The sequence below is a fragment of the Phaenicophaeus curvirostris genome, chromosome 1, assembly GCF_032191515.1.
Source record: "Phaenicophaeus curvirostris isolate KB17595 chromosome 1, BPBGC_Pcur_1.0, whole genome shotgun sequence".
In the NCBI taxonomy this organism is placed as follows: Eukaryota; Metazoa; Chordata; class Aves; order Cuculiformes; family Cuculidae; genus Phaenicophaeus; species Phaenicophaeus curvirostris.
The window spans coordinates 176,682,587-176,706,625 of NC_091392.1; the positions used below are offsets into that span (position 1 = coordinate 176,682,587).

Genomic DNA, 24,039 nt, shown 5'->3' on the forward strand with positions numbered 1-24,039 from the left:
GAGGTGGCTCTCAGGCAGTCAAATCCAACATTTCATAAAGAAAGTAAAAATCGGATAATGCTCAGTTATCCCTCAGACTGATTTCCATTAAAACTCTGGTGCCCGTACTGCTGTTAAAGAAATAGAATCATAGAATAACCAGGTTGGAAGAGACCCACCGGATCATCGAGTCCAACCGTTCCTATCAAACACTAAACCATGCCCCAATGGAATTGGTTACATGAAATCAAGATAGGAACATTTTCTACCAGAACTGATTTAGAAGGGAAAATACTGTTTCCTATCAATTGAAATTTTTGGTGGGAAAATTGGGGGTGGGCAGAGTGGAATACTTGTCTTCTTTCCAAGAGGCATTTCCTCCCTTGCCCTCAGGCATGGGACTGAGGACATTTTGGCTTGTTATGCTGGCTTAGATTGTGCTGTTCCATAGGGGTGGGCATTACTTTTCTTTACCCTGTGTGGTTGCAGCAGCTCTTGAGAGCTGTAGGTTAGGTGCTTCAGGTCCTCATCATTTTCTGTAGCTAGGTCTTCTCAACAAAACTATTACTAAGTCACAGAGACCTCTTGTTCTTCAGAGAGCCCAGCACCAAAGTATCTCTATTGTCACACTTTTCTATATATGGTGCTACCCCAAGCAGTTTCTGTAGAGTCTCAATAAATGTGGCAGGTGAGAGCTCTGAGAATGGCAACATCATCTGTGACATAAAGATGAGAAAAGGAGATACAATAAGTAGGCAGTTGTACAAATACTCTGTAGTGCTGAATCCAGAGCTGCTGAAAATCCTCCGATATCGATTCTCCTTTCCATGGCATAAAGAGCAGGAGCATGGTATGGCTAAAAAGGCAGGGCGGCATTTTTGTTGGGTTTTCCTTCTTTACTTCAAGATCCATTTTGAGTTTAACAGAACCTAATGAAACCTTTGGAAGAGACTGGGATGTTTAAACATGACATATATTTTTCTCTCTGGAATATCAAAGGGGTGGAAAGGGTCTTGCTAAGCCCTTGGGCTTCAGATTCTCATGCGGATATCAAACCATAGATTACCTTTCAAGAATTTTGAGTTCCATCCTGAAACTGATTAATTCATTTGTATTTTATTGAGTGTGAATCTGACGCCACGTTTATGCCACGCAGTAGGCACCCCAAAGATGGATCTATTTAAAAAAATATTCTTTAAAAGGTATTTAAAAGCTATCTATATTTTTGGAGCCGCTTCTTAATGCTCTCATGTACCACTTAGGTAGCAAATAGAATTGTGTTTAGGAGTGAAATAGGAAATTTTATCACACCATCATTGTCTTCTATTTTTTCACTGTTTTTACCCTCTGTTTTTATTTTCCCATTGGAATGGACGGGAGGAAATGAAAGCACAGGCTCTAAGTGTACCTGAAAGTGAACTCAGACTATATTTAATGGTTTTGTGTTCTTTTCCATTCACAGTCTCTAATATTTGATGAAGTTGACCTGTCAGATGCCAGCGTAGCTGAATCGAGCACAAAAAATGTCAACAACAGCTTTACGGTATGGAACCATTATAATACTGGTCTTGGAAGCTGTAGATAGACTGTTACTAAGAAAATCAAGTTTCTAAGAATAGGTCGTTATTTTCCACTATTTGGAAATAAAAATGTCCTTCATTTGGAAATGCTATAACATATCAGAACAATATCACATCACCTATTGATAAATTTGTTTCTGTGATTCCTTTTTTTTTAGCATAAATCAGAATGTTAGATAACAGTTTCTTCAAAGGAGGCTGATATAATGCATTAAATCTGGAGCAAAATTCAGTATTCATACTTTGTTAGTACTTATTGGTACAGCTTGGTTTTATGCTGCAGTTTGTCTTTGAGGTGATATGCTGCATTGATTCAGATGTAATTGTGTTAATGTTTTCATTTCTTATAATAACATTTTTGGGTTTATGTCATATTGAAGTGTATTTTATTTTTTTCATTACTGATCATATCCCTACATGTTTCCAAGTCATATGGGAAAGCTATCTTCACAGTTGTAACTCAGTTCTGATACTGATGTAAGAAACAAAACAAAATTCATAAATCCCTGTTCCTGTAAGTTTACAAGTTTGCTTAACACACAGATCTTGCTATTTATTGTCCAGCTGCTTGCTTGGAATTAAGTGATAGTGTCTAGTACTTCCTCTGCTTACTCACAACCTCTGGAAAAGTAAATTTTTTGAGCAAGAACTAGCTATGATGAAGATTTTGGGAAAAGTCCTTCTGAAGGTCTCGAGTTCTCTTGCTGACTGTAGTGGCATAATCTTTCTTAACCTGCAGATCCTGTTATTCTCTTAAAATGTTGATTTTCCTGAGGATTTTACTTTCACGGGTAGTCCATGTTACCGGTGTTGGTTGTTTTTCTCCAAGGCAGTCCAGTGTAAGCCTCCTGAAAGCTTCATCAGGTCTTCCTTGCTCTAGTATCTCGCAGGCAGCTGTTGAGGTAGTCAGAGCACTTAAAAAATGTGTTCATGTTGTCCAGTGTGTTATGTCAATCTAAGTTTTCTTACTGACTAAGAATACAATTAAAAAGATTACTTTGACAGAAGGTCTCCAGTGAGACTGTGTGAGGTACCAACTTGACTTTTGAAAAGGTTCTTTCTATTGCTTAGAAGCTTTGCTTCTGACTTGCTCCTGGCCAAAAGTAAAACTATCATGCAGGCATCAGTACAGCTGAGGAGTAATGGGGCAATCAAAGAGGGTAAGTTGAGGATTCCAGCAGTTACGAGTGTCGCTTGTTGTTCAAGACAGGATGTAAGGCTTAGCACTCTCTAAACACCCAGATTTCTTTAAATGCAGCCTCCATTACAGGAAAAAGAAAATTAAGGCAACTCTGGCGATGTTGCTACCGATCACTGAATCATGAAGTGCACATCGATCTAGAAATTTGGATAGAACAGAGAGCTGGGCAGTCACCAACTGTACTGAAATTGAATAAGAGCGAGTGCCGAATTCTCTACCCGGGACTAGGTGATCCTGGTTGTACACACACACTGGGGAGGTTGGAGGACAGCCCATGGAAAGAGATCTGGGGGTCTGGGTTAATGGCAGTTGAGTCAAGAGTGTGCCCTGTCAGCCAAAAGCACCAACCATGCTCTGGGGTGCATCAAGCACAGCAGAACTAGACAGTCAGTGGAGGTGACTGTCCCCCTCTACACTGCAGTGGTGCAGCCCCACCTCAAGCTCTGTGTGCAGTTTTGGGTGCCTCAATATAAGAAGAATATCAGACTATTAGAGTGTGTCCAGAGGAGGGTGACCAAGGTGGTGAAATGTCTTGAGGGCAAGACTAACAAGGACCAGCATATGTGACCGTATTTGTTCAGTCTGGAGAAGAGAAGGCAGAGGGTTGACCTCAGTGCAGTCTACAGCTTCCTCAAAGCGGGCAACAGAGAGGGAGGTGCTGATCTCTCGCTGGTGACCACGGATAGCATGCGAGGAAATGGAATGAAGCTGCATCAGGGAAGGCTCAGACTGGACATTAGGCAAAGGTTTTTCATTGCGAGATTGGTTGGTCACTGGAGCAGGCTGCCTGGGGAAGTTTTCACAGCACCAAGCCTGTCAGAGTTCAAGCTGTGTCTGGACAACACTTTTAGTCATATGGTTTAGCTTTAGTTAGTCCAGCAAGGAGCAGAGTGTTGGACTCGGTGATCCTTCTGGGCCTCTTTCAACTTGAGACATTCTGTGATTCTATGATCTTGACATAATTTTGTTGGGGGGAGAAAAGTGATATGCTTGGGGTTTGGATTTCTTTTTTTTTTTTTTCTTTAAAAAAACCCCAACCCAGTTGTTGGTGATTTAGTATTCTTTGTAATCCTTTAGGCCCACTCAATATCTCATTCTTCACCAAAGACATGTTTTATATCTGCTATCAAGACTTCTGGGGAAGACAGTAGTGAAAAAAGAAATCTTGGGGGCTACAGCTTTAACAGCTTTGCAGACACTGTTTATTTTCATATCCTGGGTAATTTAGGGCAAACGGTGTTTTCTCTAAGGAGTCTTCAAATCAATTTTGAAAAATTATTTGGATTTATTGCTCTCCTGCATTGAAGTGTCATCTGATTTGACTGTGAAATATGGTAATAGTCGTCATCTTGCTTAATCTTTTGGCTTCTTTCTTTGTGTTTGCATAACCCAGTCTCCCAGCAACAGTGAAGTAAGACATCTCTGGCCTTGCCTGCACTGGTTTGGAGTTGGGAGGTGGGGTGGGGTTGGGTTAGCCTTCCAGCAATTCTCCTTATAAATAAAAAGAAACATTTCTTTTTACCTTATTTTTTTTCCTTCCATCTTTAAAAAGTTAATCCAGCCTTTCTCAAATTTACTTATTATTTTTATGTTGTAGGTTCTCTGTCAGCATTCTCCTTGTTAAAAATGCAAAAATTTTAACCTTACCTAGCTTTCTCTGCGTAATGTGCGCTTCTGGTTTCTTCATCCCAACAGAGAATATTTTAACACAAACTTATGTAATTGGGATATAGACCAAATGACTATTTTCCAGGAAAACACAAATTAAAAAATAAACATTAAAATTAATGTTTCAAAACCATAAATCCTTTTATCACTTAACACCCCCCCTCCCCCCATCTCCTCAGTCTCTCACCTTTCTTTTGCCCTTTCTGGTTTGTCTGTTTGGAAACAGAGGTGTGTATGTGAAGATTTTCTGTGCTCTTTGTTTTGGATAAAACTCAAGTCCTAAAATTAGTCATAACATACTGATTTAAGGTTGAGTTTATTTGTAATGCATGTGCTTGCAGAATATTTTATGCAACTAAATATCAGTGTTTATTCACCAGAATTGCTTTCCTTTCTCACTACAAACAAATTGAAGTTAAAGGGAAAGTTGAGATAAATAAATATTTAGTAATTAAAATGAGTAGCTGCTAAATTTAACCCAGCTCATCTGTTTCAGTTTTTTTCTGTATTACTGATGATAGTGCTTCTCAATGAGCAACCAGCTCATTTCTAGCAAAAAGTTCCTGGTGAACAAGCTTGCACGAGTGTGTCTTGTGATAGATTATGTATGTTTTAGTAGTTCTGAGTATCCTCATCTAGAAGTTATTAAATAGGGGAGAAGGTGTCTCTTGAGTTTAGAGGTTTTATTTGATACCCTCAAGGCCAGATTCTTCCTGCTTGCTTGTTAGGTACCAGTCTCCTAAGTCCGTGGGAAGAGGTTCAAGAAGTCAATTCAGCCTGTCATAGGTATGCATTACCCTCTACGTCAGCCACATCAGGAGTCCATGGGAGCTTTTGCTCTCCTCGTGCCTGCATTTCTGTGATGTGGGTTGGTGCTCAGTCATTGTAACCATGTTGGCTACTCTGCCTAACATTTTTTTCCACAGTGCTTTGCTTTGGGTCTCAGTGAGTGGTTTATGTTGTCTCAACATGTCCTGAGGAGCGTAGTTGCACAGCGTGTTACCTCTTTGGGAAGGCTTTGGCAAAGAATCGGTCTCCCATCTTTACTGCATGCAAGAAATTCTGCTGAGACCTGTGATTCCTCATGCATTTTGGTTTGCAGGGAAGGAAGATGGCTTCTTGATATCTCACGTGCATTAAGAAAAATATTTTTGTTATTCTTGATACAAGACTTGAGACTGAATGATGCTGAATAGTGCTCTCCAATATGCAAGCATGTGCCTGTGGAACGCTGGTGGCACGCTTCTGTTCTAAAACACATTTTTAAGTACTAAAATGGTCCTTAAAGAGGGATATTCAATTGAAGAAGTTCTTCAGGACAACAAAGGTGACTATGAATTGTTATTAAAAAGGAGATTTTGACAGGTTAGTTTTTGGCTTAGGTTTCTACCTCTACCTTGTTTTTGATGTTGAAGGACTTCTGATGCACTTTAGTGAGGAAGAAATTCTGTAGATGTTAACTATGCTGCCTTTCAATCACTGAGCCATGTGGATGTGTGACGTACCCTAGGTGATTTTAAGTCTGTCCTAGAGTCTCATGTAAAATGCACAGACATCATGTGGCACGACCTATATAAATCATCCAAACTGGTGTTTGAACCATTTAATTCAGCTATGCTCTTCTGTGACAAATGTGGTGGAGAATAATAATTTCAGGCTAGAAATACTGGCTTTGAAGTATTACTTCTTATGGCTGGATTTAGACAATTGATTTAGGTTAGGTGAGCTTCTAGTCCATTTAAGACTTTTACATAAAGCTTTGAACACTCGATTTTCTACCATGTATATACTTAGAAAAATGAAAGTCCTGATTAGCTTAATTCTGTAATCTAATTGCATCTGAGAATAGCAGAGGAAATAATTTCACTGTTGTTCTGGAAGGTGGCTTCCAGGAATAGGAGATCTAACATACTAGGTGATACTCAGGATGGGGGTTCATCTTGCCCGGAATTCAGAGTGGGATTAAATGATGGGTTTATAGACCCCTACATTTAGGTATGTAGTGTAAGATTAGTAGTTCTTTAAAGCAGATTCCTCTAATTGCTCAATTCAATGTAGACTCTGCTGATTATTAACTAACTGTCTCTTATCTGTGATAGGAGCTTTATCATCTTTATCATCAGCTTTATCACCTAAAATGGAGACCTCTGCTTTCAATTTGCTAAATCAGGTGCTGAATCAAGTGCTTTTTATTGGATATGCATCTTCTGAAAATCATCATCTTGAGAAGCAAGAAGCTGCAGTAGGCAGATCTGCTGTCCTGGAAAGCCTATTGCAACTCTTAGTAATTAGATATTGGCTGGAAATGGACTTGCATTCCAGCCAATAACATTGATTGCTAGGACTCTGGATATTTCTAATATCATAAATTCTTGCTGATTGCTGGGTTTTAGTGATTCTTTAGGCCTAATAGACTGTAGAATCTAATTATTTATTCTGTGGAAAAATACTTCCTTGGAGAACTCTTAATGTGCTGGGCTTTAAGTATTCTGAGCTAGAGTTATGAGGCAAAGGCAGCAGAAACCTATAAACCACCTGTTCGGGTTTTTATAGTTTTTATTACCTCCTTGTGATTTTACAGTTTTCCAAGGTAAATAATATTTGTAAACATTCCTCTACACTCTCAGCTACTCTTGCTGTTCTTCTGACTATTATTCTGCAGCATTGTCTTGTAAGTGAAGTTCATCACTCAGGGAGCACAGGTCACAGATATTTGGGACTATTTCTAAATGAATGCTCATTTATGTTTCTTATGGATCTCATATTTTGTCTGGTTTCTGCAGCAGCAACACGTTGTGCATTTTTTATCCTCTTTAGTAATATTAATAACCTTTTCCTGTTAATTTGGAGCTGTCTGTAATTCATAAATACTTCTTCTGTGCTTGTATGTTTTTCCTCTGGTGTGTGTTTCTTTGTTTTTATTAACACTGAACTTTTTGAAGTCACTGTACTGCGTCTTAAGACTTTGCTTGGCTCGCTCTGAAGTGCCTTGGTGATCAAGGGAGGCAACTAAGTAATCAAAATTTTCTGCTACCTGTAAGTGTTCCCATATTGGTACTTTACATTTCTTTCTCAATTTAAGGGTCACACCACAAATTTTTTGTAGGAGGGTAATAACCTGTTTATTATCTATTAGTCTTTATCCAGATTAAAAATTCATAGAATCATAGAATAACCAGGTTGGAAGAGACCCACTGGATCATCGAGTCCAATCATCGAGTCAAACACTAAACCATGCCCCTTAGCACCTTGTCCACCCGTGCCTTAAACACCTCCAGGGAAGGTGAATCAACCACCTCCCTGAGCAGCCTGTTCCAGTGCCCAATGACCCTTTCTGTGAAGAATTTTTTCCTAATGTCCAGCCTAAACCTCCCCTGGTGGAGCTTGAGGCCATTCCCTCTTGTCCTGTCCCCTGTCACTTGGGAGAAGAGGCCAGCACCCTCCTCTCTACAACCTCCTTTCAGGTAGTTGTAGAGATCAATGAGGTCTCCCCTCAGCCTCCTCTTCTCCAGGCTAAACAACCCCAGCTCTCTTAGCCGCTCCTCATAAGGCCTGTTCTCCAGCCCCCTCACCAGCTTTGTTGCTCTTCTCTGTACTCTCTCCAGAGCCTCAACATCCTTCTTGTGGTGAGGGGCCCAGAACTGAACACAGGATTCGAGGAGCGGTCTCACCAGTGCCGAGTACAGAGGGAGAATAACCTCCCTGGACCTGCTGGTCACGCTGTTTCTGATACAAGCCAAGATGCCATTGGCCTTCTTGGCCACCTGGGCACACTGCTGGCTCATGTTCAGTCGCTGTCAACCAACACCCCCAGGTCCCTCTCCTCCAGGCAGCTTTCTAGACGGACTTCTCCCAGTCTGTAGCACTGCATAGGGTTGTTGTGCCCCAAGTGCAGGACCCGGCATTTGGCCCTGTTAAACCTCATGCCATTGGACTCTGCCCAATGGTCCAGCCTGTTCAGATCCCTTTGCAGAGCCTCCCGACCCTCCAGCAGATCGACACTTCCACCCAGCTTAGTGTCGTCCGCAAACTTGCTAAGGGTGCACTCGATGCCTTCATCCAGGTCATTGATAAAGACATTGAACAGGGCTGGACCCAGCACTGAGCCCTGGGGAACCCCACTTGTCACTGGCCTCCAGCTGGATTTCACACCATTTTCCACCACTCTCTGGGCCCGGCCATCCAACCAGTTTTCCACCCAGGAGAGTGTGCACCTGTCCAGGCCAGAGGCTGACAGTTTCTCAAGCAGAACGCTGTGAGAAACTGTCAAAGGCTTTACCCAAGTCCAGGAAGACCACATCCACAGCCTTTCCCTCATCCAGCAGCCGAGTCACTTTGTCATAGAAGGCGATCAGGTTAGTCTGGCAAGACCTGCCTTTTGTGAACCCATGTTGACTGGGCTGGATCACCCGGTTCTCTTGCATGTGCTTCATGATAGCACTCAAGATCACCTGCTCCATGACTTTCCCTGGCACTGAGGTCAGACTGACAGGCCTGTAGTTCCCTGGGTCCTCCCTGCGGCTCTTTTTGTAGATGGGCACGACATCAGTCAGCCTCCAGTCCAGTGGAACTTCCCCAGTCTTCCAGGACTGTTGGAAGATGATGGGAAGGGGTTTGGCCAGCACATCCGCCAGCTCCTTCAATACCCTTGGATGAATCCCATCCGGCCCCATAGGCTTGTGGGTGTCTAGTCAGGCTGGCAAGGCTCTGACCACCTCCTCTTGGATCATGTGAGCCTCATTTTGCTCCTCTAGCTCCTGGGTTTGTACACAGACGGAACGACTTTCTTTACAATTACAGACTGAGGCAAAGAAGGCATTAAGTACCTCAGCCTTTTCCTCATCCCCTGTCACTGTTGTTCCTTCTGCATCCAATAGGGACTGTATGGTCTCCCTAGTCCTCCTTTTATTATTTATATATTTATAGAAAGATTTTTTGTTATCTTTCACAGACTTTGCCAATCTGATTTCTAGTTGAGCCTTAGCCCTTCTGATTTTTTCTCTACACAATCTCACTTCCCTCCTGTAGTCCACCCAAGAGGCCTGTCCCCTCTTCCAGAGCCCATAAACATTCCTCTTCTTCTTGATATCACTCAAGATCTCTGTGTTCCACCAAGCTGATTTTCTCCCCTGCTGGCTTTTTTTTCCGGACCATGGGGATGGCTTTCTCCTGAGCTGCTAGGATTTCCTTTTTGAAGAGCTCCCAGCCCTCCTGGGCTCCCTTGCCCTTAAGTACTGTCTCCCATGAGACTTTGCCAACCAGCCTTCTGAAGAGTTCAAAGTCTGCCCTCTGGAAATTTAATGCTACTGTCTTACTAACCACCCTCGTCACCTAGAACAGAAAACCCTATCATCTCATGATCGCTTAGTCCTAGGCGTCCACCTACTGCCACATCCCCCACAAGGCCTTCTCTGTTCACAAACAGCAGGTCCAGGAGGGCACCCTCCCTTGTTGGTTTAAATTATTTTTTTCATTTTACAAAAATTTAAAAAAACCCAACAACCATGCATGGCATTTCATCGCAGTTGGTCCATGAAGGTAATATTGTTACAAAAAGTTAAAGGATTTTTCTCTGTTTTCTACCTTTTTGTTCAGACTTATCAGTTCACTTTAACCTGCAAGCAGAGGGTTCTGTTTAATGTATTTTTGAACAAAAATAAATCTTTATCCAGTTGTCTGTGATTTCCTTGATATCCTGTAAATAGATTTTGGGTAGATTTTGAAAAACTAAACATTTGTATTTGCTGATTTTCCTTCTACCTATTAATTTGAGGTGTTTAAGTATTTTTTATAGATTAGTGAGAACAAATACTCCATTCGAGCCACTGTGCTTCAGCTGTGGTTAAAATGTATGCTGTTTATTTCTGGTTTATATTGTTTTCTTACAGAACTTTGATAACCCTATTTCCTATCCATATTTCTGAATGTAGCATATCTAGCGTTTTGGCTGAGGATGTAAAGTTTACTGGCATATAATTTACATGACCCCAGCATAAAGCATAAACCAACTATTTTCATCTTTGAATCCTCCTGTACAGCTGCTCTTTTTAATGGGAGTTTGTCCATTTGATCTGGAAACTCAATCCTTGTGATTTATCAGAATTTCAAGTTGAATGCTACAACTGGGCCTGAAGATGTATTGCTTTATAGCAGTTTATTTTAGCCCTGCTGTCTCTGCTGATGGTTGAGATTAACTGCTTCTAATTGATTTTACAAAATTAACTTTTAATATTCATGATGGGCTTGGAAAACAGAATGCGTTGCCAGACTTCTCCAATACGTTGAACAGATAGTGTTAATTTCTTAGACTTGGACATATTTTGCTTCCTCTCTTGCCACCCAGATTTTTTTTCCAGTTGTTATTGAGACTTTTCTTTAGGGACTATGAGAACTGCAGGGAATGTGAGAACTACTTAACCTTCCCCAAGCCATATCAAGAGGAAATGAAAATAGCCTTTTCCCAAAGGAGTTTAAAACCTTTCATCTTAGGGTTTGGGCACTCTAGTCTTCTGTCTTTTCAGATGTCAGAGATGAAAAAGAGATAGTACCAAAGCTGGGAATAATTATCCTAATATTGTTTTTTTCCTATTTAAATAATTTAACATCAGTTCAATTTTAAAACTGACTCTTGACTTGCCCGAAGTTCAGGGTCTTGAGCTTTATTTAAGTGCACAAGCGCTTATGGGTGCCAGTGGAGGTATTTCTCTGATGTCCCATGTGTTTACTAAATTCAGTTTACTGCAGTTCAGGCTCAGTGGACATGGGGAGATGGCTTCTTTGCTCATAGCCTCAAAAAACTCTTTCAGACACTATTCTACCTCAGTCTGTTTTTTCCAAGCACCCTTCACCGTAATGTTGCACTGACCTTTTCTGGGCTTTCTGCTGCTTCTATAACTCAGTGAAATCATCTTGCTAGTCCAGTACTGGGAGACTCCTGGGAGCACAGGGTCAGCAACCACCTTCAAGGCTTTGGCTTGTTCCAGACTTGGGGTATTTTCCCCTGGTTTCACCTATGGCTAAGCAAACTTTTTTTCACTGCCTTGTTCTTAGACCAGGTGGTTAAGCTTTCCATTTTGCTCTGTAGGAATACTCTGGAGTACATTTATATGCAGTTTCATTTCTTGATCAAAAATGTACGTTAAGTGAATGTCTACATACATTCTCTGCAGATGTTCCCTTGAAGAGGGGAACACTCTAGCTTGACTTCTCCCTTTAATAAGCCACAGGGACACTGAAGGAATGGACCCGTATTTGGAAACATGTTTCTGTTTCTTGATAAACTTAGATAAACCAGAAATTTAAATTATACATTAAATGTATTTAACTGAACGCAGCCTTGTGTGAACACTTTCTGGTCTGTTTGAACCTCAGCTTTTGGTGTACCTAAACTCAATTGCATAATAATTTAAACAACAACAATAGAAATTAATTTGTGATTGAGGTAGTTTTTATGAGCTACTTTAGTGTTATGAAATCATTTGTGTGAAGGAAAACAAAAGAAATATCAGTGGTGTACTGTGTATTGTGTGTAGTGCTATCCTTAGGAATCCTTTCAGGATATGTTACATCGGATTTATCCTGTAGATATATAATAATTCCCTGGGTTTGGGCACACTTTGAAATTTCCTTTGCCTTTTGGTTGAGTGTTAACATTGCCAGTAGAGTATATATTGATGATGATGGAAGTAGATGTATCTCTCGGCCAACTCCCACTCCCAGAAATACTGCATTTTAAATGCTGTTATCAGAAAGGACGGTGCATGACACCATTTCAAGGTGGGGAAATGGCACATCCAGACATTCCCTGTGTCCTGTTTGCGGTCTAGCACACGGCTGACAGAGGTCCTGGAGTGATGCGCTTGAAGATTTCGGGGTCTCTTGTCCTAGGAAGGAGAATGTGGCTGGAAACAGTTCAAGTCCCTGAGCTGGCCTCACCAGCATGACTCAGCTTTGCAAGCGTAGCTAACTCTTGAGATGGATTTAGTTTTTCCCTAGTTGTGAGCTGTCTACTGTTTCATGCAGATGCCAATTAGCCTCTAAATGACAAAGTTTTTTTGATGCTCCCAGCCCAAGCAATGCTCAAACCACAAAAAGAGAGGGGAAGTGCTTTGTATTCCATTTTGTTCAATTTTCCACTCAGGGTTTTGGGGTTTGGTTGGGTTTTTTTTTTGGTTTTTTTTTTTTTCATTTTTTTCTATATTCAGGCAGCTTAGACAAATAACCAGAAACTGAAATAGCAAATTAATATGCTTCATGAAAAAAAGATGGAGAGACAAAAGCAATTAGTGTGCACTTGTGGTGGACTTTGTTTTTTTTCCTCCATTAAGCATTTGCTCCATTTCCCCCCACCATCTGACAGTGACAAACATAATGAAGCTGAGAGCTCTCTGGGTAGCTTTGGGCGTGACTTTCAACTTTTAAGCTCCTTATCTCTGACTTGATGTGCTGTCTCCCTTTCCCTGGAGTGTCTGGAGACATTGAAGCTTTAAGTTTCATTATGAAAAAGCAATAAAGCATTTCAGCTGTGAGGCTAAAATCCATAGATAAACCACTTGGGATTGAGCTATTACAAGAAAGCTGAACACTTTTCAGAAGAGGAAAACAAGGAGGTGTTTAAAAATGTGACCATTCTGGGATATATTGTCCATTTTATTTCTAGTTGCATTTGCCTGGAACTTGTTTTCCACAGATTTTGAGCTTAAGGAGATTTTTTTCAAAAATAGCTCACAGAAAATGTCTCTTGTTCATCCTTAGGTTTTCTAAGAGTTCCTTTAATTTGTGAAATGCAATAAGAAGGCTTACATAGAAGTAAATGCGTTTAAAATATCTTGTATTTCCTTTTTGAAACTCATGCTATAGGAGCAGTTGGAGTGTTTAGGGAACAGTCACTGAAGATTGCAAGATTTTGTTTTTCCCACAGTTTTACACTTACCTATTCTCTGATGTTTCTTTCTCTTCTCCTCCTAAAAGTGGTTAAAATACCTGGAGAAACCTTAAAAGGTATCCCTCAGTGTACTTTCTGTATACCAAATGATTTTATAAACAAAGCTATCGGTGTAAACTTTGAATAAATTTCCTGCTTCTAGTGAACTAGGAACCCTGGCTTCAAGCAGCTGGATCATGTTGAAACAGGCATCTGTTATTACAGACAAAATAAATAGTCACTTGCTGTTTTATTTTGTATAAATTTGCACCCAATGCCATTATACATATAGCTGTTTTCCTTTAAGCACAGAAGCCTTCCTATTTAATAGATGTGTAATGAGCTGGTGAAGCTGGAACTAAGGGCACAGTGGTGCAAAGTAACATGCTTAACAAAAGTTTTTGTAAGGACTTTAAAGAAACATGCAGGCTTTGAACTATATAAATAGCAGTTTCCAGTTTACATTTACAAGAATGGTTTATTCTTTTTTCTATATTTAAATACTGATTTAAGATAAATTTATAATTCTTCAGTCAAATTCATGGAACTTTCCTGCCTGCTTCTTGTAACTGTCTAGTAAGAAGGTTGCACTTCTGAAGGAATAATATGTTTCTTTTAGCAGTTGGGTGGCATTGGATACATAAGGTCAAATCTGAGGAACAGTAGATTTCTGACAAGTGACATTTGTTGGATACCTTTGCATCTGCTTTACAGTTTAAGGCTTGACATGTGATAACTGGATTACATGATTTACCTGGATTCTGTTTTTACAGGCTCACAGAGTATTTTGAGGGATTGGAAGAGACTTCTAGAGGTCATCTGGTCCAATGCTCCTGCTGAAGCAGGACCATCTGGAGTAGGCTGGCCAGGACCATGCCCAGAGAGCTTGTCAATATCTCCAACAACAGAGACACCACAACCTCCCTGAGCACCCTGTGCCAGTGCTCAGTCACCCTTACAGTAAAAAAGCGCTTCCTGATGTTCACATATAGTCTTCAGAATCTTCTGTGTTTAACTTTGTGCCCCTTGTCTCTTGACCTGTCACCAGGCATCACTGAAAAGACTCTGGCTTCGTCCTCTTTGCACCTTTCCTGTAGGTATTTATGTGTATTGATTAGATCGTCACTGAGCTTTTCCTTTTCCAGGTTAAACAGTCACAGCCCTGTCAGCCTTTTCCTTATACGTGTTATGCTTTGGTCTCTTAGTCATCCTTGTTGCCCTTCATTGGACTCTCTCCACTATGTCCATATTTCTCTTGTACTGAGGAGCCCAGTGGCCTCACCAGTCCTTAGTAAAGGGCAGGATCACCTCTCTTGACCTGCTGGCAGCACTTCTAATGCAGCCCAGGACACCATTGACCCTCTTTGCTGGCAAGGGCACGTTGCTGGCTCATGTTCAGTTTGTTGCCCACGGGGACCCCCAGGTCCTTTTCTGCCACGCTGCTTTCCAGCTGGGTGGACCCCAGCACGCACTGATACCTGGGGTTGTTCCTCCTCAGGTACAGTACTTCACATTTCTCTTGTTCAACTTCATGAGGTTTCTGTTAGCCCATTTCTCCAGCTTGCTGAGGTCTCTGGATAGCAGCACAGCCCTCTGATAGATCAGCTGCTCCTCCTGGTTTTGTGTCATCAGCAAACATGCTGAGGGTGCACTCTGCCCCATCATTCAGGTCATTAATGAAGGTGTTAAATGGGACTGATGCCAATATTGACCTTTTTGGGTAGATTGCTAGTTTCTGGCCTTCAAGTAGACTTTGTGCCACTGATCATCATCCTCGAGGCCCAGCCATTCTGCTGGTTTTCAACCCACCTCACTGTCGGCTCATCCAGCCCATCATTCATCAGCTTCTCTGTAAGGAATAGTGCTGGAAGCCTTAGTGAAGTCAAGGTGGACAATATCCACCTCTGTCCCTTCACCCATGAAGCCAGTCATTTCATGATACGTTGTCGGGTTGATCAAGTATTACTTTGGTGAATCCATGCTGACTTCTCCTCATCACTTTCTTGTCTTTCATGTGTCTGGATGTGTTCTGGAGGTGCTCCTTCATTTCTGCTGGATGTGTTATAAGACAAGGCCACCAAAATTACCTCAGCTGGCTTCTACTGCAGAGAGAAGTCAAGAGTAGACCTTATACCTGTTTTTGTGATGTAACTGCTTTTGGCCTGCCTTTTAGTTAAGCCCACTTGTCCTGGTGAACTGGTGCAGGAGATGCTGTGTGAGACTAACCCTTTTCTTCCCTCTCTTAAGATTTTTTATCAGTGGGGGCCAAAACCACGCATTACCGCATTACTTGTGAGCTTGGCAACAGTGAAATAGGAGAAGGCCAGCAAAAAGAGGGAACCAACATTTTAGTGGAGTAGACAGAGCTAATTGTTCTGATTATAAATTCTCTATTGTATTCAGGCAAATATAATAGCCATTTATTACTCGCCTTGCTTTTAAATCCTCCACTGCCTTTGCAATTTATACTTTTGCCTGGCTTGGCTCATCCTGAAAAGTAATAGTGATGAATCACCTTATATCACCAACTATGCCTTTAACAGTGATCGGACTGTTAACATTTATTTAGTATCCTGAATCCAAGAAATTAACGTACTGTAGAAAACTGCCCAACTGTTAGCACTATGATTTTTGCAGCAAGTTCTGGTATGGGTGCCTCAATAACCCAGCAGTCTGCTCCCACCCCTGTGATGGATGGAGGTGCGTTTATCCATTGACTTCATACGGACCTGTCTGAGTGAGGACAGGGAAGTGGAGGGGCAGACAGAAAGCAAGGGAGACATAACATGTTATCCTGGTATTTTCCAGAAATCACTTGCCAATGTCTAGAAGCACAGAGAACTTGCAAAGCATTAAATCTGTTGTGTTCGTGCCCCAGACATCAGGTGCAGTACCTAAGAGGAGAGCTCGGGATGCTTTATCTCTTTATATTATCCTCTCTTCATTAGTTCCAGAAAGATATTTTGAAAATATCTGTTCAAAGAACAGGAAAAGCATTTCCCCACCCATTTTGGATTATGAGTGACGTTTCTACATTACTAAGTCAATTCAAGTTCGTCCATACAAAGTGCTATTAGCGTAATGTCTGATAATAGTTTAGAGCAGCATAAGGTGCCTTAATGCAAATATCATGTTGCAGGAAGCAAGATGCTTTAGAATAGCTGCTGTGTTGCTGCTGAGATGCAGACCATTATTTTCTTGATTAGCAAATGTAGCGCCTGCGTTTTTCTTTGAATCAGTGAAGGAAACCAGAAATGTAACCACCAAGCTTTGGGAACTGTATTTTCTTATGTATAAATCTAGGCAATAATTGAAGTCTCTGTGATTTTCTTTTGCAGATCTTAAAGTCTAAACTCACTAGGTTGAAGGCATATGAAATGTTGTCAGTGGAGTTAGCCCCTTTGAATTTAATGGCAATTTTATTTCCTTTAAAGATGTTTGGCTTGCTCCTAATAGGTGCTGTCTGAAATAAAAAATTGGAGTAGTGGCCCAAAACTTGACTGCAATTTTCATCAAAGTAATTTCCAGATGTGTATGTGTCTGTTTTGAGAAGACAAATCATCCTAGTGTCAATCCTAGTGAAAATCCCAGTTTATGGCAAGACCTATGTGGTGTCAGACTGTACAATTTCCTCGTGTTCTCTCCTTCATTCTGTACTCAAAAAGCTCCCTGTTTTTCCAAGTAGAACGGAAACGTTATTGCAGTAATGGGCCATTTTTCTTCCTATCCAGTCATTCTTTATTTCCTGTGATGTTTTAGGACTTGTGTTGTTTGTCTTCAACTTTTAAGACTATATATGCTCACTCTGTCCCTATGCTTACTGCATTGAAAGTGTTTTTTATTCCCACCAACTCAATTTCATTGCTGTCCAATATACTGCAGTATCTGGCTTTGATAACTCTCTCTTCCAAAATCAGCAATGACTTCTTCTTGGCTACTTGACAACGGTGAAAATTTTCAAAGTAGCTTAATCTTCTAAATTAAATCTGTTTGATTTATTTATTTTTAAGGCATTTTGTCTGTCTTCTTTCTTCTTGATTTGTCTCCTGCTTGGTCAGCGTGTGTACCATTAGCATGTGAGGTCCTCCAAGGTTTAAGAGTTTCCTTATTCCTTTGTTACCTTGATGATCCTCCAGTTGTTCCTGTGACACTGCCTTTGTCATTGTATTATACAATTTCTCCTTGTCTGTTGAGAGTTTGACGTGTTCAGAGTGATATGTAAATAATGTTTGGGGTGGCCGACATCAATTTAAAAAAAAGTTATACATAATAGCATAAAAGATACTGACTTTGGTCAGTAGAAGAGAAGATACGCGACTTTGAATGTGGCTACTTACAATGACATAAGATTACTAGTAAAACCAAAATTTACGTGGCTGGAAAATAGTTTTAAGGACAATTTAATGCATTTTAGCTGCATAGGATCAACCGTCTTTAAAGAATGCACTCTAAACATCCCACTTTAGTTAGTTAATCATAACTTTCTCTATGCATCCCTAAGAAAGCATTAATTCTGTGCAAATACAAGGTATTCAAAGTCAGTCTTAGTTTAGGACAAGCAAAACCCACTATACGAGTTAGCATAGTGGATCAAAGCAGTGTAACAGCCATAGCAGGTACTCAAGAGTGGAGTATAAGCAGCAGAGCATGTACAGGAATTCTTCCTCTTGAGTAGCTTCCCAAAGTTCACAGGTTGGATTTTGAGGACTTGCTAAGTTGAAGGTTTTGGATATTGTGTTTCACGGTATATGATGTTTCTAATAGTGATGAATTTGTCAAATACCATTTCAGACGTTTATACCTCTGGTCTTCTCAACATCTTTTAGGAATACTTCTCAAGGCTGAATAATGCATTATATTTAGGAAAAAAGCTTGTTGTTTGTTGTCAATTTCCTTGGTTCCTAATAAATAACAAAAGATTGCATCTTCTGCATGATTTTGTAGACTGAAACAGATGAGAACCTAAACAGACTGCTTAGTCTCTTTTTTAAAAACTTGCAAGCACTGTTGATATTTTTTGTATATAATGCATATTGTCTTTTTTCATGGTATCATAGAGCTTCTTGAAGTTTTGTTAAAAATATGTAAATCAAAGAAAATAAGTAGTTTAATCATCATGCTGTAGATGCTGTATTTATAAATATGTGTGCCTTACAACTTCACACTTTATTTTTATAACACCAGTAATAATTGATCCTGCGTTTGTGTGATTGTCAGTATATAATTAGACTTTTAGACAGCTGAAAGGCTGTGAAAGTCATTAAGCTTATTATGCTCTGAATTTAATAAGAAGTTGGGATATAGGCATTTCTGATATTTCGCATGCATTAGCAAGCAGTGTTTGGTGATGTGATTTGGTTGTGTACATGGATGTGTAGTACCTTCTGAGATGGCCTTTGAGATCCCACCTGAATTATTTATAGCTGCTGTTCTGGGTGCTATAATCCTCTGTCATATTCACCTGCCCCATGCTGATGCTTTGGATACCAGTGGCCATTTCCATGGGCACTAAGCGACTATGTGTGAACAACCAAAAGTGGGGGGATGCACAGGGGATTTCTGTGAAACGCATGAGAGCATGTGTAATAGAAAGAAATATTTCTTGAAAAGGTCAAGATTGTCAGGAGTCTTCAGCAATGGATACAGCTGTTGCTACTGAATGGCATTTGACATCATCTGGTTACCAGTTAGCATCAGAGATGAGCATGGGAGAAGGATGCACACCAGGTGCAGAGTCTTGAGTGGACTTGTCCTTACTTAATCTGTATTATTATATCGTGCTGTATAAATAGAAAATAATGTAGTGGGTGTATTTACACAAATAAGATTTCTGAGTCCACTGAAACCTGGAAATTCCAGCAGAATGCTCATTGTCGTTGGAGTCATGGTTATATGATGATTTAATAGCTTTTCTGGACTTCATTTGGTGACCTGGCCTAGAAAAACGTTTTGAAGTAATAAAGCATTTGTTTGGCTCCAAACTAATGAGAGAAGCATTGCTCTTTGCATTAACTGTTCTTTAGGAAGAGCTGTGGAGAGCTACTAATAAACTTTATTAAAAAGATTAAGCAAGATTGAAGGAAATAGAAAACAGAGAAACTATTCCATTCCATGTGAAGCGAGTACATAAAAAAAAAAAAAAGGGAAAAATAGCTCAAGCCCACAGGGTTTTTGCCTCTCCTCCATGTGACTTGCAGCTTTCTGCACTTCAGTTACGCTGCCTCTGAGGTCTGTTAAAGTGCAGCTCAGTTTAGCGAAGAGGTGGATAGGACAAATCAACACTAGAGACTATTTGCAGCAGAGATCAGGTAAGTAAATGCAGCTATAGATAAGTATTTACTAATATTATGCAGTTATTACAGTGTGTAGACTGCAGCATTTAAAAAAATACTAGAGCTCTCATTTTTTGTGGTCCTTTCTTTGTTTTACTTAAGTAATTTGTAAGTGTGGGTTGGATGTGCTATGTGATGGATTTATCTAGAAGACTGATAGAGGTTTTAATTTTTTTTTTTTGTAGACTTCTTACAACAAAACAAATAACCCTCCTTCAATTTCATGTACTTATTTTGTTTTAAAATCTTTGCTGTGTAAGTAACTGCTTCATGTATTTTAGTGCAGTGCTCAAAATAATTTCAGTGGGAGTTAGCTGATAGTTTCCTGTGCCTTCCTGTTATTTTTATTATTTTTCTGCTGGAGAGGGGACAACAGCTTGTACTCTAAACTTCCAAGATACAGCATTCTCAAATATCTAGAATCCAACTCCAGACCACTGAGAACTTCCAACATCAAATTGTTCCAGGAATTCATTCCGCTCTTCTAGTATGATGTGATTTCAGCTGTTTGCTTTTGTTCTGTGTCTTTATAAAAAGATCTGTATGTGTTTTAATACTGAGCTTTATACAGAAAGTTCTGTTTTAAATTTATATACATTTAAATTTGTGTAAATTTAATATCAGTATATGAGATAGAGAAATATGATGAAAGCTTTTGTTGTTGCTGAAGACTTCCGGGCTTTTGATTTTGTATGTTTTGATCTCTCGCAATTGGAATGGACCGTGCAGTTGCTATAATGCAGTTATGAAATAGGATTGCAATCTCAGTCAATTAGTAATTTCCAGAAGGGTTGTTTTAGCAATTTCGGTGCCTGCCATTTGAGCATTGGAATCTCGGTGCATAGACAAAGAGCTGTGGAGGAATGATGAATATAGATTGTAATGACTTATACTGAAGCCTGATTCAAACCTTGGGAAGTGAAAAAGGAAAAGCAAACTCCTTTGTTGCCAGTAGTGTATTAAAGAAAATATTTGTAAGTATTTAGTATCTTGTGATCTAGGGTGTGTCTTCATGTTGCATCATCTTGCAGGAAAGAGTATGTTAAATATTATAGTCTATTATGATTTTTACAATCTGAACTAATCAGAATGTGTTATCTTTTTCAGATAATCACTCCATTTAGGAGGCTGATATTGTGTGCTGAGAACAGAAAAGAAATGGAGGACTGGATAAGCTCTCTGAAGTCTGTTCAGTCCAGAGAACACTATGAGGTAAGTTCACATCCATCTTGGTGCAATCTGTTCTAGCTCAACAAATCAAGGTACAGGACACAGAACTGGAATATTCATCCTCCTTAGTGTGGAAAGTGTGTCTGACATCAGTGAAGCTTCGTATTAAGACCTTTGCTGGAGAAATGACGGTTTATTATCACGCTTTTGTTTAGATGTTTGGAGGGATAGCAGACTAAATACCCTTCGTAAAATACTTAGGGTGAACATTGCATTGTTGTTCCCAGTAATGTGGAACCGTAGGTAATTTCAGTCACTGTAGCTGTGTTCTGTACTTGCAAATTTGTCTTAACTTCTCCTTTACTAGACCGCACAGTTTAATGTGGAACATTTCTCAGGGATGCATAACTGGTACGCCTGCTCCCATGCCCGACCTACCTTCTGTAACGTGTGTAGAGAGAGCCTCTCTGGAGTCACTTCTCACGGCCTGTCTTGTGAAGGTAAAAGAAATGCTTTCTTCCCCTTGTTTATAATGCTGCACGTATTGACAGATGGCTGAAAGTTTAAGGCAAGTAGTGATTCTGAAAATAATGAGTTGAGAAAAAAGCCTGAAGGGAGAAATCTTCACTAGAGTGGTTTTCTTTTGGGCAGAGGGACTGCTAATGATCTGGCTAACCTTCTTTGTGCTCCAAGTGCCTTTTTCTAACTCATCTCCATAGAACAGTTCCTTCTGCTGCAGCGACCAGTTTGGAATGTGGTGGGTGGAGGGTTTGCAAGAAAAGATGGGATTTATGTGATTTGCTCATCAAAAATGTGAAACAAAATAGTCCTACTGGTTTGCAGAATTGGCATTCCTCAGGAAAAAAAAATGATAATGGTAGTTGCTGCCCAAAGTCTATAAAAATTCTTAATGCTGTGCTCGCTGCTATGACCTCTTTGCTTACAATTCGTGTTTGCTCTGTTCCTGCTGCCTGATCCTGCAGTACAGGCAGGACAGATGAGGACAGATTTATTGCTTTAAAAATTCTCTCATGCAGTGAGGGGGTAGACATGTAGGTGCTTTCGCGTTTTGATCGTTCAACAGATGAAATCCGGCACAAAGATAAGGGATCTATGATTAAGACTGCAGTGTTAAGCTTATCTGGAGAAATTATATTGGGCAGATATTTATAAAAAACCTGAAGCAACTTATTCATTTTCTGCTGCAAGTTCTGTGAAAAAGTGGTAACAAGTCTGCTTGTGTTAAGAGTCCAGCAGAAAAGTTTGTGTGACCTTATGATATATATGAAATGTAGAGATATTTAATTACCAAAATAGCTGATGGTCCAAAGAAGAGTTAGTTACACCATTCAAAACTTAATTTTTGGATACGTGTTACCCAATTGCAAATGCATTTCTGTAATTGATGCTGTTGTAATATTTGAGGTCTGAGCTTAATAACGTATATTAAGGAAATCTTACAATGGAAGCATTAACTCACTGTCCTGAATTGTCCATTCTTTTAATGTAGCTAATGGTGTAGTTGCCAACAAATGAGACAAACCTGTTTCATAGTAATTAGAAGTAGCATGGTTGCTTTCAGCTTCTCTGGTTTATATTTTCTACTGCATAGAAGTCTTTTGGACAGTTCTAAAGAAGTTATAGTCCATGTCTGATACTGGCAGATGGAAGTATCATGTGCTTAACTAAAATGCAGTTGTATCGCCTCTGTTTACAAATACAATTATATGTGCTCAGACAAAGGAAAGACTTCTTTCCTTTCAAGAAGTATTTATCTTTTCATAAGTTAGTATTATAGCTATTTTAAAAGATGGCTTAGCAAGAATTATTCTTGTAAGTTTATTAATGTTAATGGTTTTAGTTCATTGCTTTCTGGTTTTTTCAGTGTCTTATTTTGCTTTTACGTGTGGCTTAAATTTCCAAGATACTGGCATTAACTTTACACTAAGGAAGTTTCCGTATTTGTCACGTTTTTGCATAACTTACTAAAAACTAGTGCTACATTTATCAATATTTCCATGTTGATCTTTCAGCAGTTATTATGAATGGATTATGAAGGTAGCTTGGATTTGTTTTCACTGGTCCACAGTTTCATACATGTGTATGACCTGGATTGATTTACATGTAGATAATGTGTTTTGGTGGAGGGGTGATGGTGAAACTAGGAGGACAGCTGCTCACATTTAGCTGCCAAACTGTGCCAGGGCTAAACCGTGATGTACTATGATATTCTTTTATCTATTAATAAGTTAAGTCCTCTTACTTCTTAGTTACTCATTTATATCTATTTTCTTTACAACTTCCCTCAAATAATTTTTAAAATAAAAGGAAAACTTCAATTATGCATCTATTCCAAACTGTTTGACAGCTCACTCTTCTACTGCAGTACTTGTGCCTCAGTTCTCAGTTCTGTATACCTGTAAAAACTCATGTTAACCATCCTTTATTACTTAATCCAAGAAGAGTATTTTGCTTTGATATTACTTCTTTCTCTGAAATTCTTTTTTTTTTTTTTTTGCTTACCCTGTGTTAGCAGTATACACTGTTTGAGGAGATGATGTAGGAAGTATGGAGTCCTAAGAGTCCCCAGACATGTTCTGTGCTACTTTCTCTCATTAGATCTTTTAAAAAATTGTTTAAATATTCATGCCTGGCATCTGAAGCCTCTAGCACTGCTTAAGCTTGGAATGCATTTATATCCATTCTAAATTCAGTTATTTGTGTGGTCATTGATCCTAGGCTACTCTGTTATTTCTTGTATTGAGACGTGAAAGGCTGCTTCTCAAGAGATACTGGAGCTTTATCTCCTCTCGTTTGTTTGGGTTACTAGCACACCAAGTTATCTTGAAAGTAACTTAGAGTCTTTTGACTTTTTGTGGTCTAATTCTTAACTGTAGGTAAATATAAAACTAAATCCCATTGCTGATATTTTGCAGCTTACCATACCTTAGATGATCAGTCCTGTAATATTTTACTCTCTTAATCCTGCCAGTCTCCAGCAGCGCTAAACAACTCAAGCCTCATTTATTTTGGTGATAAGATGAGTGCCTTCTCTTTTCAGGGTACCTTCCCTCTCAGTAGCCTTTGGCAAAGATTCCTCAAGTTCATTGTAGGCCACTCCTTTAAGTTCTGCGGAAGACAGTGTAGGAAGAGACAGTATGTTAATACCTTTGCTAGGGAAATGAT

At 39.7% G+C, this 24,039-nt stretch overlaps 1 protein-coding gene across 4 annotated transcripts in view; it reads left to right on the top strand.

The window, feature by feature from the left end:
* DGKH (diacylglycerol kinase eta) overlaps window positions 1-24,039 on the top strand; it is a 152,452-nt gene that overhangs the window by 78,082 nt on the left and 50,331 nt on the right. For 3 of the 4 annotated variants that reach the window (XM_069880709.1, XM_069880728.1, XM_069880719.1), the window contains exons 3-5: window positions 1,442-1,522; window positions 20,791-20,895; window positions 21,221-21,353. In XM_069880709.1, coding sequence (XP_069736810.1) covers window positions 1,442-1,522; window positions 20,791-20,895; window positions 21,221-21,353 — 319 coding nt within the window. Of the gene's footprint in view, window positions 1-1,441; window positions 1,523-20,790; window positions 20,896-21,220; window positions 21,354-24,039 lie in introns of those variants that run through there. The other variant, XM_069880737.1, reaches the window with a different exon arrangement.